The sequence below is a fragment of the Marmota flaviventris genome, chromosome X (genome assembly GCF_047511675.1).
Source record: "Marmota flaviventris isolate mMarFla1 chromosome X, mMarFla1.hap1, whole genome shotgun sequence".
NCBI classification, from domain to species: domain Eukaryota; kingdom Metazoa; phylum Chordata; class Mammalia; order Rodentia; family Sciuridae; genus Marmota; species Marmota flaviventris.
This window is the reverse complement of record NC_092518.1, coordinates 107,243,220-107,257,065: the sequence shown is the minus strand read 5'-3', so window position 1 is coordinate 107,257,065 and position 13,846 is coordinate 107,243,220. Positions and strand designations below refer to the sequence as shown.

The following is a 13,846-nucleotide window of genomic DNA, read 5'->3' as shown; positions in this document are numbered from 1 at the left end:
TAAAGATATGTAACTATGAAACTGTTATTTATATTAATGCCACTTACCATCCCTTACTATGTGCCAGACACTGAGTTGAATACCCTATATCACTGTATCATTTAATCCACATAAATAGATAGTACTATTTCTATACTATTTATATACTATCATTAGCCTTTTTTTCCTTATTATAGTTAGGAAACCAGAGATGCAAAGAGGATAATCCAATTTCCAGAGGGTTACATACTAGTGGAAAGAGTGAATCTGAAGTCAAACTGTTCAAGAGAGCCCAAGTACACAAATGATAGTTTTTGTCTATGGAGTGGGGTTAGGTTTCTAATTGAGGGATTTTCTAACCTAGTCTAATCAAAAGTCCATTTTTAGATATTGCTTTTTACACCTAGATTTTTCCCATAGTATTCTGCTACTATAAACTTTTACCTAAGTCAAAATTAGCTCGATCTCTAAACCAACCAGGGAACTGGTTGACCTAAGAGTCAGCTCCCTTCAAGGCAAGTTTTCAATTAGCAGCGGAAGACATGGTGCTGTCAAGGGTTGACATCAGGACCAAGAGCCCCTTCCTGCTCAGGGTTATTTCCCAGGGAAGATTGTTGGGAGATGGGCACATTCCACCAGCTGGCGGCTATGCCAGTGACCTTTAATTCAAGTTTAGCTTAAATACATTTTGACATTTCAAACAAATTAATGTATTTTTACAAGGTGGGGCAAGCATCACAAATTAGGCCAAATGGCTTGCCTGTAGGCCAGGTCACTAGGCAGAGTTTATAGAGCTTCACTGCTGCTTTTCGATCTCTTTCTGTTCTCCACCCCAAAAGAAATCTCTTCTGCGCCCTCCCCCTGAGAAACCACTAGGACAAACGCCAACAGCTCTCAGGAGTTAACCTTAGCCCCATTTTAGTAGCATGTAATTCCAGGCTCTCTCTGCAACTAATAGACATTAATTCTGACTGCCAGAATCAGTTCAAAGACTCCATCCCATATGTTAGGTTGTATGTTATAGAAATGCCTTGATAGTAAATACTTTGTTTCTATTGTGTGGGTGTAAGGCATCAGTTTCTTGAAAAATTACCTGGAAATGGAAGTATTTAATGAGAGAAGGTTATAAAAGAAACTGACAACCTAAAAAAGGTAAAAAGGTCCATCTTCTGAAAAGGCAGCCCCTCGATTACTAAGTAACCACACATCCTTCATCTGAGCAGATTTCATAGACAAGCTGCGCAGCCAAATCAAATGGGAATTAAAGGGATTCTGTGTAGTTGGTATAGAAAGTGTCTCAGAAGCACAAAGGCCACTTTAGTCACAGGAAACTGCCAGAGGGTGGCTTATTTGATGGAGAAGAAAACAAACAGACACAATAGCTGGTGTATTTTGAAGCAATATTAAATCTAATAAACATGACACTGATAGTATTGGCCTAAATCAGGTTGGCTGAGTTGGAGAATTTAACAGCTTATTTTCCAACTACCAGCCTTTATCTCAGAAGCAGCCTTGATAGCTTAGAATAGAATCCAAAACATGCTCCTTCTCTTGTTCCTGCCAGGTGTGTGCCATCCCTGGCCTCTGCCCTGGCCTTGGCTCCCAGAGTGGGGATAATTAGAATGTCATTTCTGCCAGGTTTGTTTTTTCTGGGTCACTGACTTCAGACTCCATCAAAATAGGAGTGTTGTACTGAAATAAATTTATTTCCTCTTCCTCAGCCAGCCCTGTCTTATTTCCTGGGGGACCATGCTCCATAGGACTAGTGCACACAGACAGTTTCTGTACAAGCACGATAGTGTATATAGAGGTCCAAGGCAGGGGCACATGGTGGAGGAAGAGTCAGCGCCCTCAGCAGCAGCAGGCCTCACTGCCTCTCTCCGTGGCAGGGCACTGACACGCAAAGGCCTCAGACAGACGTGCTGAGGAACACATAACCACAAAGTGCTCTGGGAGCTGTTAAGGCTGGTGTTTAATGTTTATCCAATGGCCTCAGTCTGAAAGGCACTGTAGAACATGCATAACACAAGCTGAGCTTTATACCCCATTAGCACTCAAATTCCTAGCTGCCCAGAGGCATATGGTACTGACCAGAGAAGGCCAGTGTGGATGTGGAGGTGGAGGGCATGCAGACATGTAGGGACAGAATGAGGTTTGCTAGGTGTCTGGGAAACACCCAGAGGCAGAGGCAAAGAGCCCCAGGTGGTCCAATAGGGAAGGTCAAAGGCAACCTTTGTCCTCTTCACAACATCACCAGTTGCCCTCCCTTTTGAGACACAAGCAGAGGAAGAACCATATCTTACTACCTGGGCTTGCTTACTAAATACATATCAGACCTCTTCCAGCTGGGGAAGCAGTGGGCCTCAGAACGCAGTGAAAACATATCTTGTTTTCAGACTTTCAGCTTCTATGAGGAAAGCAAAGCCTTCTTGGGGTTTTTACTTAAAGCCAAAAAAAAAAAAAAAAAAGCTACATTATAGTTACTATTTTGGCCACAAATGGAATATTTTTTTCTGCCATTGTCTAGCCCAAAAGGAGACAAAGAGAAACTAGAGTGGTGAGGTGGAGAGGGGCATGGAACATAGTTCTCTTAGAAGTACCCAGGGATAAATATTCACTCTCAAGAAGATGTCAGGGTAGGCATTGCACCAACTCCTATGTCCAGAAAGGAACTCAAGTGCAGACCAGTACCTAGCACAACACTTAGCACAAGGCAACCCACACACACAGTCCTTTTACTTCTATCACTTTAACATGTCTCAAATCCATCTACTCTCCATGCCCTCCATTGTCATTCTAGTTCAGGCACCATAATCCCTTACTTGGGCCACTGCCTGCCTCCATCTTGCCTCCACCTCCAATATAATCTCAATAGCACCTAAAACCCAAATATGATCCATCTAAAACCCAAATGTGACCATGTCACACCCCTACTTAAAGCCCTTCAGTAGCTTCCCCTGGTCATCAGAATTAAATTGGACATGCGTTTCCCTATTTTGCCTGGTATATTAGTTTGCTTGGGCAAAAAATGTCACAGACTGGGTGGCTTAAACAATACAAACTTATTTTCTCACACTTCCAGAGGCTGGAAATTCAAGATCAAGGTGTTGACATGTTTGATTTCTCCTGAGGCCTCTCTCCTTGGCATGCAGATGGCCAACTTTGTGCTATGTCCCTCTGTGTGTGTACAGCCCTGGCATCTCTTCCTCTTATTATAGAGACACCTGTCCTTTGGATTAAGACCCCACCCTTATAGCCTCAATTAAACTGAATTTACTCTTTGAAGGTTCTGTCTCCAAATACAGTCACATTGGGGTTTAGAACATCAATAAATGAATTTGGGGAGGACACAATTTAGTTCATACCACCTGGCTACTGAATTATTTGTAGTAACCTAAATGGGCCATTCTGTCTCTAACCTCTGCGCCTTCACTCTGCTGTTCCCTCTGCCCAGATTGACCTCAACTCTACTCTCCTCAACTTCCACCCCATTCCTCTCCTACTGGTCATCTCAGCCCCTACTTAGCAATCATGTTCTTTGGTAATATCTTGCCTCCTGACTCCCAGTTCAGGTGAAGTGCTCTCATACCCACTCTGCTGTCTCCTTCTCATAACGTAGAGAGTAATTCCTAAAGGTTCCTCCAAGGGCTCTACCAGACCATAAGTCATTTGAGGGTTGAGGCTGTGTCATAGTAATTTTTCAAGCCCACAAACCTAGCATAAGGCTTAGCCCAGAGAATATTCTCAACAAACATTCAATGAAAAAAAAATGTTTCTTTCTGAAGGAGGGGGCACATGGGTGAACCAGGCCAAGCTGAGCAAGCAGTATGATACAACCTAGGATTCCAAACCAATAGCTGATGAACTATACGTAAGTAATCCACAAGATGGATATTACATCTGTGCTAACAACTGCTAAGTAAAATCGGTTTTCCCTTCACCCTGTTGTCCAAAAGACTATGACTGTTTTTAATGCATCTGCCACACAACGAGAAAGAATTGTGTTTATAGCAATCCAGAAGCCCTAGGGCAATGGTTCTCAGAATCACCTAGAAGGCTTGTTAAAGCATAGGTGACTGGGTCCCCATCCCCAGGGGTTCTGATTCAATAGAACTAGTGTAGAGCCTGAGAATTTGCATTTCTAACAAGTTCCCAAGTGATGCTGTTGCTGCTGGTTTAGAGACTACACTCTGAAAAGTGCTATTCAGAGGATCCTTCTGGAATTGAAAAAAAGAAAACTTTGCATTATGTTGGCAATAGCATAAATCATAAATATGTTTATCAGAAATGTCCCCCCTTCACTGTCAGACATCACCAACATTTGCTGAAATTCTTAAGAGGGGGAAAACAACAAACCAATGTTTCTTTCAAGGTAAAATTGCCTCTGGAAAGATATGGTAACCTAACGGTGTGTGTTCTGTTCTGTTTGCAGGTGCGATTAGAGTGGCCAACAGACCTTGCAGTCAATCCCATGGACAATTCATTGTATGTCTTGGATAACAACATTGTGCTGCAAATTTCTGAGAACAGGCGTGTGCGGATCATTGCAGGGCGCCCCATTCACTGCCAGGTGCCAGGCATCGATCATTTCTTGGTCAGCAAGGTAGCAATTCACTCTACTCTGGAGTCGGCTAGGGCCATCAGCGTCTCCCACAGCGGGCTGCTCTTCATAGCTGAAACAGACGAGAGGAAAGTAAACCGCATTCAGCAAGTGACCACCAATGGGGAGATCTCCATCATCGCTGGTGCCCCCACTGACTGTGACTGCAAAATTGATCCTAACTGTGACTGTTTTTCAGGTATGACCTTTTCAGCAATTCACCAGCTCCCTCTCTCTGTTTTTAAAAGAAAAGCATGCTTCAGAAAAGTCAAAAGGGTTCCTTGTAAACATTGGTGTGGGCTAGCAAAGAAAGGAATGGGTTGGCAGTCAGATCACCTAGCTGTTCTGACAACTGAATCACTGAATGACCCTGGGAAAGCCACAAAACCTCTTCATGACTCATTTGCCTTATTTGTTAAATAAATACAAGCACTTGTCTCAATTTTATTACCTTGCTATTCTGAGGATAAACTAAAGAAAAAATGTTATACTCTTTTCAAAAGTTAAGATCATTGTGCCAATGTAAGAATATGACATTATTTATACTTTCAAGAAAGGGAAAATTAGTACAACCCACATCTACTGATTTGGCTATGGAAAAAATAATTCCCCTAGGTGACTGGTTTCCAGATTAAAAACATTCACTATTCGAGATTCAGAGGGTTCAAAAACAGAATGCCTTGGGGATAGAATAGCAAAATTAAATCCCACAATGGAGGCTCCTAAGGACATCACTCTGCTATCTACCTTGTTTTATAAAAACCTAAAATTCTCTCCAAAACTAATAGGGTCCTTTACTTTAATTGAAATGGGAGAAAAAGAGTCTTTTCCTCCAAAACATGCAATGGATATTCCAGATAGCTAACAGACCTCTAAATGTCAACAGATGCATTATATAGAAACCCCTCCTTGCTACATGTAGCCCTATTAAACTACTCATCCAAGCCCAAATGGTCCTCTTACCTTTTGCCTTTTCTTAGGCCACAGCAATCAGGAGCCAGCAATTTGGTCAAAAGGACTTTTGATCAATATTTCCAATGATTTCCTGGACAATAAGTTTTATAGATATTTGGCTAATTTGTATCTTTCATTCAAGGCAAATCTAATGTTTAGTCTATTTATCAAATTTGATGCACCGAATCATTGTTACATTTATAGACTTAGAATACTTTAACAGTGGAACAATGGGAATTAACAGAAGAAAGGGCTCTAGGCATGGTAGGACTGGAAAATCATGAAACAGATCCTACAAGCATTGACAGGCATAGTTCTCATGGATTTCTAGCCAAATTTTGTGTAGCTATCATTATTTGCTGTTCTTCTGTCTTACAATACAATAGATTCTGAACAGCAGGATTGAGGATTTCACAAAATTGGTGTAACTGAGATAATTACATCTTACTGTTCATCTTTAGTGGTACTGACTCAGGAATTACAATTTTTTGAATAATGGGTTTCAAAATCATCAAGGGGACCATGCAGAGAATGTTGGTTCACTGATTATTCCTTTTAAAATGATTCCTGATGCACAGTGCTTTCTGTCTATGGTGTGTTCATATAAATGCTCATGATGCCAATTACTAAAATCTAGATCTTTCTCCCATAGGTGATGGGGGCTATGCCAAAGATGCAAAGATGAAAGCACCTTCCTCCTTAGCAGTGTCGCCTGATGGTACCCTCTATGTAGCAGATCTTGGAAATGTTCGAATTCGTACCATCAGCAGGAACCAAGCCCATCTGAATGACATGAATCTTTATGAGATTGCCTCACCTGCTGATCAGGAACTCTATCAGTTCACTGTCAATGGAACCCACCTGCACACCCTGAACTTGATAACAAGGGATTATGTGTACAACTTCACCTACAATGCTGAAGGTGATTTGGGTGCCATTACTAGCAGCAATGGCAATTCAGTGCATATTCGCCGTGATGCAGGGGGGATGCCCCTTTGGCTTGTGGTGCCTGGCGGGCAGGTGTACTGGCTGACTATAAGCAGCAATGGAGTCCTAAAAAGAGTTTCAGCCCAAGGCTATAATCTGGCCTTGATGACCTATCCAGGAAACACGGGACTTCTAGCTACCAAAAGTAATGAAAATGGATGGACAACTGTTTATGAGTAAGTTTCTAATTCTCAACATAGTCTTTGTTGGATTTTTATTTGCAATTGTATTACAGTAGAAAAATGGCTTAGTAATTGCTGGGTATTGTATGCTATTTTCTCCTAACAATCACAATAAAAAGTAAATAGTCGAGAAGAAAATTTTACCCAACCCCTAGGGTTTGGACCCATTTTCCCATAGCAGTTTATAGAGCATAATAATAAAAGCATAGACTGAATGAAGGAGGAATCAAGTATAGCACTGCAGGAGTCAGGAATGTGGTAGAAGTCCATGTACTCAAACAATTTACAGCATACCTGGGAAGACAAGGTAAAATTGCATTTAAATAACAAAGCTAGAGGATAGTTCTAAAGCAGTAAAGAAGCAGTGTGATTTAACAAGTATTTCTTGATCCCTGTGGGGTTTAATGAATGAATACATGAATATGTGCCCAGCCCAGTCCAACTCAGTATAAGTTGTGGTGGGAGGTAAGAGAGAAGTTAGAATATAAGAAATGGACCCTGAAAAGCAAGTGTAAAATCATGTGGATCAAATGCTGAATAGCAGCACCATTCCATTGACTGCTTCCGTGAAATGCAGAGCCAAATGCTCCCGTGTGGGCTTGGGCTTCCTCAGTGTCCCTGCGCAAGTCAAAGAATTCAGCACATATTGGCAGTTACAGACCAGATCTGTGACAACTTTGTTTAACTTGGAACAAACACAAAATGTGTCTGACAGCAAGCTACTAGGAGATGTCAAGGCATGGAAATACAGACCATTGTCCTTGCCTTTTAAAGCATGGACAACCTTGTTTGCACATCAATGCAGTTAGCAAGCTGGTCTACCAGCACTCACAAAGCATTTTCCCCACAAAGGGAATTGCTGTATTTTGGGCCAGTATACTGAGGGAGGGTAATCTGTGGAATCTGAACCCAGAGCCAGGAATGGTGTTAAAGTTGAAGACTGTGAGAAGTAGAGATATTAAGTATGAGAGTTTCCAAGTGTGACTACTCTTGTGAGGATGTAGACAATATGGCCAGTCCCATGAGAGCTTCCTGAGGAAAGGGACAAAAGACTTGGCCTTCAAGCTCTGGATCATGTCCCAAAGAAGTGCCATTTATATAAAAGAGCTGGACAGCTGTTCTAGTTTCACTTAGAAAAATGTATTCAGTTGTTTCTGTTGCAAGTCTTCCTTAGTTTTGAAAAATTCTCTTATATCTTAATGAAGAGTAATAAACGCTAGTGTTCGCTAAGGATTTGCTAAGTGATAGGTGCTAGAGTAGGCGATTCACATACACTGTTTTAATTGACTCCTTTAATAGCAACATGGGATGGGTGCCCCTAGTATGTCCATTTTTTTTTTAATGTAGTGCTGAGGATCAAACCCAGGGCCTTGCACATTCTAGGCGAGCACTCTACCAGGAACCACAACCCCAGCCCCTAGTATGTCCATTCTCTGAATAAGTATTTCACGCCACAGTATTTCAAGTCCACAGTTCAAACCCCAAAATTCTGTCTCAAAAACGTACATTTCAGAATTGTGTTGTGGCTCAGTGGTAGAGCAATTGCCTCACACATGTGAGGCACTGGGTTAAATCCTCAGCACCACATAAAAATAATTAAATAAAGATTTTTTAAAGCCACATTTTGAAATATACTACCTTTAGGAATGTTAGCTTCTAATGAGAAATTTTAATGTCTTTTTTAAAGCCCATACCAGATCACATTGTGGCTGACCTTAGGCAAACAACTATTTTTTTTATATATTTTTTTTAGTTGTAGATGGACACAGTACCTTTATTTTGTTCATTTTTATGTGATGTTGAAGTTGAAATCAGGGCCTTGTACATGCTGGGCAAGCACTGTATCATTGAGCTACAACTCCAGCCCCAAATAACTATTTTGAAAGCTATTAGTTGAACTCAGTCCCCCAACAAGAAAGGGCCAAAGTATTAACTCATTTTCAAAATAACCAGTTCAACCATTTATTTATTCAACAAATATTTCCTGAGCATCTACTCTGTGCCACACAATTTTCTAAGGGCTGGGGATATAGTCATGAACAGAAAAGATATACATGGAGCTTAAATGTCATTGAAGGGAGACAAGTAAGATATGTAGAACTTCAGGTGGTGATAAATTATATTCTAACTTCTCTAGTACAGTAGGGTAAGGGAGATCAAATGTGTGAGACAAAAGGGAGGGCAGGACAGCCTCAAAGAAGGTGATACTGGAGCAAAGACCTGTAGAAGATAAACGAGTAAGTCATATGCATATCCAGCAGGAAGGAGGTATTAGAGGAAGAGGGAACAGCAAGTGCAAAGGCCCTGAGCAGGAATAAGTCTAACATATTCAAGAAATAGTAAGGCAATTATGTATGTATGGAGCTGAATGTGTAAAAGTAGTAGAGGAGAAAGGAGGGAAGGGAGAAAGGAGGCACTGGGGAGTATTATATATAATTATAAGGCACAAATGAAAACATTAAACAAACAAACAAAAGAGTAATGGGGAGATTAAATCCTTTAAGTGGCCAGAGCTACTTCATTTTTTTTTTCTTGGTAGAAGGATTTGTACCTAGGGTGCTTTACCACTGAGTCACATCCCCAGCCCCCCCCCCCCCCACACACACACACACACCTTTTTTTTTTTTGAGGCAGGGTCTCACTAAGTTCTTTAGGGCCTTGCTGTTTCTGAGTCTGGCCTCAAACTTGTGATCCTCCTGCCTTAGCCTCCCAAATTGCAGGGATTACAGGCATGTACCACCAACCCTGGCCAGAGTTACTTTATATAGGGCCTTAGGGGCCACTATAAAAACTTTGCCTTTTATTCTAAGAGGTGCAGCCACTGGAGAGTTTTGAGTAAAGGCTTTATGTGCCTGACTTACATTTTCCAATTCATTCTGAATTGAAAACAGTATAGGAAACAGGAAAAACTAAGAGGTTTGGGGAGGTTTTGTTGCAATAAGCCAAGCAAAAGATGGTGACTTGGATTAGTGGAGGGACAATAAGAAGTATTAAAATTCAGAATATATTTCGACAATAGAACTATAGATTACATATGTTATTTGTGAGAAAGAGAAGTCAAAGACAATAGCAAAGTTTTTGGCCTAAGCAAGTAGATATTGGGGTTTCAATTTCTCAGAAAAGATGACTATGCAGGGAGTGCATTATAGTGGATGGTTGTAAGGTGGGAGATCAGGAATTCAACTGGGATATGAGCAATTTAGGTAGACATCTAAGTGTAAATATCACATAGGCTAGTGAATAGATGAGTCTGGAAATGAGTAGAGAAGGGTGACATTTGGCATCCACTAGTGTTTAGATTGTATTTAGATTGATATGGGATGAGATCTCCGTCAAAGTGAATGTAGACAAGGAAGAAAACAGATCTGAAAACATTCTGGAGCACTTCAAAGATTAGAGTTGGAGGTATGAAGAGGAAGCAGCAAGAGGGTGAAAAGGAAAGACCAGTGAAGTAGGAAGAAAACTGGGAGAGTGGACTATTCTAGAAGCCAATTGTCTTAGTCTGATTGTGATATTGTAAGCAAAACTTCAGACTGGGTAATTTATAAACAGTAGGAATTGATTTCTCCAGTTCTGCAGGTAGGGAAGTCCCAGACCAAGGTGCCAGCAGTCAGTGTCTAGTGAGAGTTGCTCTCTGCTTCCAAGAAGATACCTCGAACTGTTTCTTCACATGGCAGAAGGGAAGAGCTGAAAGGGACCAAGCTACTTCCCTGCAGCCCTTTTATAAGGTCACTAATCCTATGCACGAAGTCTGAGCCCCCATTATCAAATTGCTTCCTAAAGGCTTCACCTCTTTACAATATCACGTTGGCAATTAGTTTTCAGCATATAAATTTGAGGGACACATTCAGATTCTATCACCAAAAAACCAGTAATTCAAGGAGAAAAGTCTGAACAGCTGTGTCAGATACTTCCAATAAGATGGGGCTGAGAACTGACTATTGAATTTTGAACTATGGAGATAATTGTTTACCTAGAGAAGAGCAGGTGCTATGACACAGTAGGGGACTGCAGCCCAAGCAGAAAAGGTTTAAGAGAGAATGGATACACAAATGTTCATAGCACTATTATTCATGATATCCAAAAGTACAAACCACCCAAGTCTTCATCAATTGATGAAAGCAAGCAAAATGAGGTATATACATACCATGAAATATATTCAGCCATAAAGAGAAATGAAGTTTTTTTTTAAATTTAATTTTTATTGTTGGTTGTTCAAAACATTACATAGTTCTTGATATATCATATTTCACACTTTGATTCAAGTGGGTTATGAACTCCCATTTTTACCCCATATACAGATTGCAGAATCACATCAGTTACACATCCATTGATTTACATATTGCCATACTAGTGTCTGTTGTATTCTGCTACCTTTCCTATCCTCTACTATCCCCCCTCCCCTCCCCTCCCCTCCCCTCTTCTCTCTCTACCCCATCTACTGTCATTCATTTCTCCCCCTTGTATTGTTTTTCCCTTTCCCCTCACTTCCTCTTGTATGTAATTTTGTATAACCCTGAGGGTCTCCTTCCATTTCCATGCAATTTCCCTTCTCTCTCCCTTTCCCTCCCACCTCTCATCCCTGTTTAATGTTAATCTTCTTCTCATGCTCTTCGTCCCTACCCTGTTCTTAGTTACTCTCCTTATATCAAAGAAGACATTGGCATTTGTTTTTTAGGGATTGGCTAGCTTCACTTAGCATAATCTGCTCTAATGCCATCCATTTCCCTGCAAATTCTATGATTTTGTCATTTTTTAATGCAGAGTAATACTCCATTGTGTATAAATGCCACATTTTTTTATCCATTCGTCTATTGAAGGGCATCTAGATTGGTTCCACAGTCTTGCTATTGTGAATTGTGCTGCCATGAACATCGATGTAGCAGTGTCCCTGTAGCATGCTCTTTTTAGGTCTTTAGGGAATAGACCAAGAAGGGGAATAGCTGGGTCAAATGGTGGTTCCATTCCCAGCTTTCCAAGAAATCTCCATACTGATACATGTTACCCATGGATGAACCTCAAAATGATAATGATCAATGAAAGAAACCAGACAGAAGAAGACAGAACTAGGCGTGGTGGTGCATGCCTATAATCCCAGTGGCTCAGGAGCCTGAGGCAGGAGGATCATGAGTTCAAAACCAGCCTCAGCAATGGCAAGGCACTAAGCAACTCAGTGAGACCCTGTCTCTAAATAAAATACAAAATAGGGCTAGGGATGTGGCTCAGTGGTTGAGTGCCCCTGAGTTCAATCCCCAGTACCAAAAAAAAAAAAAGAAACCAAACACAAAACAACAAATATCATATTATTCCATTTATGTGCAATGTTCAGAAAAGTCGAATCTATAAAGACAAAAATCACATTAGTCATTGTCAAGATATGGAGAGAAAGGTGAATGGGGAGTAACTGTTAGTACAGAGTTTGTTTGAGGGATGATGGAAATATTCTAGAAGTAGTGATGATGGTTGCTTAACATCATGAATGTGCTGAAAGTCATTGGATTGTACCCTTTAAAACTGTGAATTTCATGGTATATGAATTATAGCTCAAAAATAATAAAAAGAAAGTGACTAGGAAGAAATTGGAGACAGTGAGTAAAGAATTATTTGGAGGAGCTTAGCTGTAAAGAGGAGCAAAGAATTTGGAGCTGGAGGGGAATGGAATAAACAGAAGGAACCCTTTCAGTAAGAGAAATCTATTTGTTTACTAATGAAGATGATGCAGGACATAGGGTACAATTGACAATGCCAGATAGAGAAAAGGATGTTATTGTCAGTTCAGTTTGTGTGCCTGTATCCCACTGGCAGCACATCAACACAGGCACTGTGTGGTAAGCAGAATCATCCCAGTGAGTGGAGTCCAGGTGGGTTACCAGGACTTGGTCAGTACTGAGTGAAAAACTAACATCATTGTTGAAAAACTAATCTTGAGCCACTAAGAGATAAGAAACACAGACATGCATATGGGGTTAGTAATGGAATTTTATGGCCACAAAGAAACATTAGAAGTCATGCAGGGGATATAGCTCAGTTGGTAGTCATTTCATAAATAAGGAAATGGGGCCCAGAAAGAAACTTGCCCATTCACATGGCTCGTTGGCTGGATCTAGAGTCAGGTCTTTAAGGTTCTGTTCCAATACAATTTCCACTACTACCACCTTACCACTACTACCTTCCAGAAAAAGAAGGAACATTGGAGAGTGCATTAGTGACTATACAAAGTCTGGAGTGCTAGAAGAATGTAGCAGGAAAAGAAAACTATGGAAGCATTACTAGGTAAAATAAAGGAGACTGAGCAAACATTTGTTTTTTCCTCTCACCTTAACTCCAGCCAGAATCATTCTGAAACCCTCATGGCCATACAGCATCTGTTGAGAGGAGAAGGTATCACTTCCTCCTGAAGCAATCCATTCTGCTGCTAAACAGCTTTCCCTCCTGAAACACTGCCCGGTCCCTTCTTACCTGTACACACAGGAATGAATAACTTCCCAACCTTTATAACATGACTAATTCTTCCTACAGTCTTCTATGCACAAAATATGACATTTTACAAATTAAAAAATTAAATGATTTCTTTCACTTACATCTTCCACTACTTTAGCCAGTTGTGAGCATACCAGGTTTTTTTTTTTTCCTTATCCTTCTGAAGCTGAAGAACAGAGCAGGACTAAGGTTGGTAGAAGGTTGCCAGGCCACAAATACCAGGCCCTCCGAACAACATTTGACTATTTCTCTGAAGCTTCTTTCTGTGACCAAAGGAGGCAAATTATTTGCCAAGGTGGAAGCAAAAAAATTTGTTCTAAGATGAGAGAGAGGGAGAGAGAAATGAAACAAATTTTGGCAGGATGGAGAACTACTGTGTAAAGGTAGCCAAACCAGTAATGCATTCAACTTTTGATTATCTGCAGTTATGAGAGGACAAGTGACACACATGACCCTGAACAATGGATATTCTGAATGGGATTTTGAAAAGCATCTTGTGCAGTGGTAGTGTGTTGCCTTTATTGTGTATTGTGATTTTGTTTAAATAGTTTGTTCATTCCCATAATCCCATTTGACTTGGACCAAAATCGAAATTGCACACCCAAAGTATCAGTACTCTATGCCTCCACTACCTGTAAGCAGTCTGAGTATCAGGGGGAAAGCT

The 13,846-nt window shown here is 40.7% G+C and overlaps 1 protein-coding gene across 3 annotated transcripts in view; it reads left to right on the top strand.

Moving 5' to 3' along the window:
• The window catches only part of Tenm1 (teneurin transmembrane protein 1), a 556,402-nt gene that overhangs the window by 513,213 nt on the left and 29,343 nt on the right, over window positions 1-13,846 (top strand). For all 3 annotated transcript variants that reach the window (XM_027931186.3, XM_027931196.3, XM_027931177.3), the window contains 2 exons: window positions 4,412-4,778; window positions 6,186-6,696. In XM_027931186.3, coding sequence (XP_027786987.1) covers window positions 4,412-4,778; window positions 6,186-6,696 — 878 coding nt within the window. The remainder of the gene's footprint in view (window positions 1-4,411; window positions 4,779-6,185; window positions 6,697-13,846) is intronic.